At 59.4% G+C, this 1,339-nt stretch overlaps 1 protein-coding gene across 1 annotated transcript; it reads left to right on the plus strand.

Moving 5' to 3' along the window:
* Positions 1-73: 73 nt before the first annotated feature.
* Positions 74-800, plus strand: LOC118996141 (GDP-fucose transporter 1; the record flags this gene model as incomplete). The annotated part of the gene is made up of 1 exon (XM_037059407.1): positions 74-800. A coding segment is annotated over one exon (560 nt), but the record flags the coding sequence as incomplete, so codon positions are not given.
* Between the last annotated feature and the right edge of the window lie 539 nt (positions 801-1,339).

Below are 1,339 nucleotides of genomic sequence, written 5' to 3' on the forward strand. Positions count from 1 at the left end.
TTTGGCAGCAAGATTCTCTGTGCTCCTTCCTCCCATCCTCATCTCCCTCCCTGTCTCCTCCCCCCCTCTGCAGGTGGCTTCTGGCTTGGTGTGGACCAAGAAGGGGCTGAGGGTACCCTGTCTTGGACCGGCACCCTCTTTGGCGTGCTAGCCAGCCTCTGTGTCTCCCTCAACGCCATCTACACCAAGAAAGTGCTCCCGGTGGTTGACGGCAGCATCTGGCGCCTGACCTTCTACAACAACGTGATTGCCTGTGTCCTCTTCCTGCCCCTGCTTCTGCTGCTGGGTGAGCTGCAGACCCTCCGCCTCTTTGTCCAGCTGGGGAGTGCCCACTTCTGGGGCATGATGACGCTGGGAGGACTGTTCGGTTTTGCCATTGGCTACGTGACAGGCCTGCAGATCAAGTTCACCAGTCCCCTGACCCACAACGTGTCAGGCACGGCCAAGGCCTGCGCCCAGACCGTGCTGGCTGTGCTGTACTACGAGGAGACCAAGAGCTTCCTCTGGTGGACAAGCAACCTGATGGTGCTCGGGGGCTCATCTGCCTACACCTGGGTCAGGGGCTGGGAGATGAAGAAGGTCCAGGAGGACCCCAACCCCAAGGAGGATGAGAAGAGCAGCATGAGGGTGTGAGCTCCAGCCAGGACCTCGGGATGGCCTGTCCCAGGAGAATGCCCCGGAATGCGGGAAGACCTCTCTTACCAAGAGCAGACAGCCCCCCGGGGGCTGTTTATGGACCAATGGGAATTAGATGGTCTAATGGAACCAGTGTTTCAGGTGATGTCAGAAAGTTGTCAATCCTCTCTGTATCCCCTTTTTTAACTGGGGGTTTTGTGCTCCCCTGGGGAGGAGGGACCACTATGGGGGGAGCACACTAGCCCTTGGAGAGTAGCAGAGTGATGCACCCCTTCCTGGCCCCCTCCCAGGACCTTTTCCCTGCACATGACCCTTGGGGTTGTGGACAGGCCACAACCTTTAAGGAGCAGTGTGGCGAAGTACTCAGGGACATGAGGCCGTGACCCCGCCACTGGCCCAACCAGGGGGGTTGGGAAACCTCAGGTGTCCTGGTTCCAGGGAGGCAGCACAGCTTTGGCCCCACAAACCCAGCTTCCTTGGGAGGGAAGTGGATGCTGGGCTTAGGGGGGAAGGGGCTAGTATTCCCTCTTCTCTGCAGAGACCACCAGGCCCTGCAAAAGGGGGCCAAGGGTCAGTTGTGTCCATGCCTGGCCCTGGCACCCCCAGAGGCCACTGGGAAGTGGCCCTGGAATGGGGTACATCATGGGAAATTGCCCTTTCCCACCACCTGCACCCCATGTTTCCAGCTCCTGAACATGGGAAC

The sequence above is a fragment of the Sturnira hondurensis genome, unplaced genomic scaffold (assembly GCF_014824575.4).
Source record: "Sturnira hondurensis isolate 20B ecotype Veracruz unplaced genomic scaffold, ASM1482457v3 Scaffold0010845, whole genome shotgun sequence".
Taxonomy (NCBI): Eukaryota; Metazoa; Chordata; class Mammalia; order Chiroptera; family Phyllostomidae; genus Sturnira; species Sturnira hondurensis.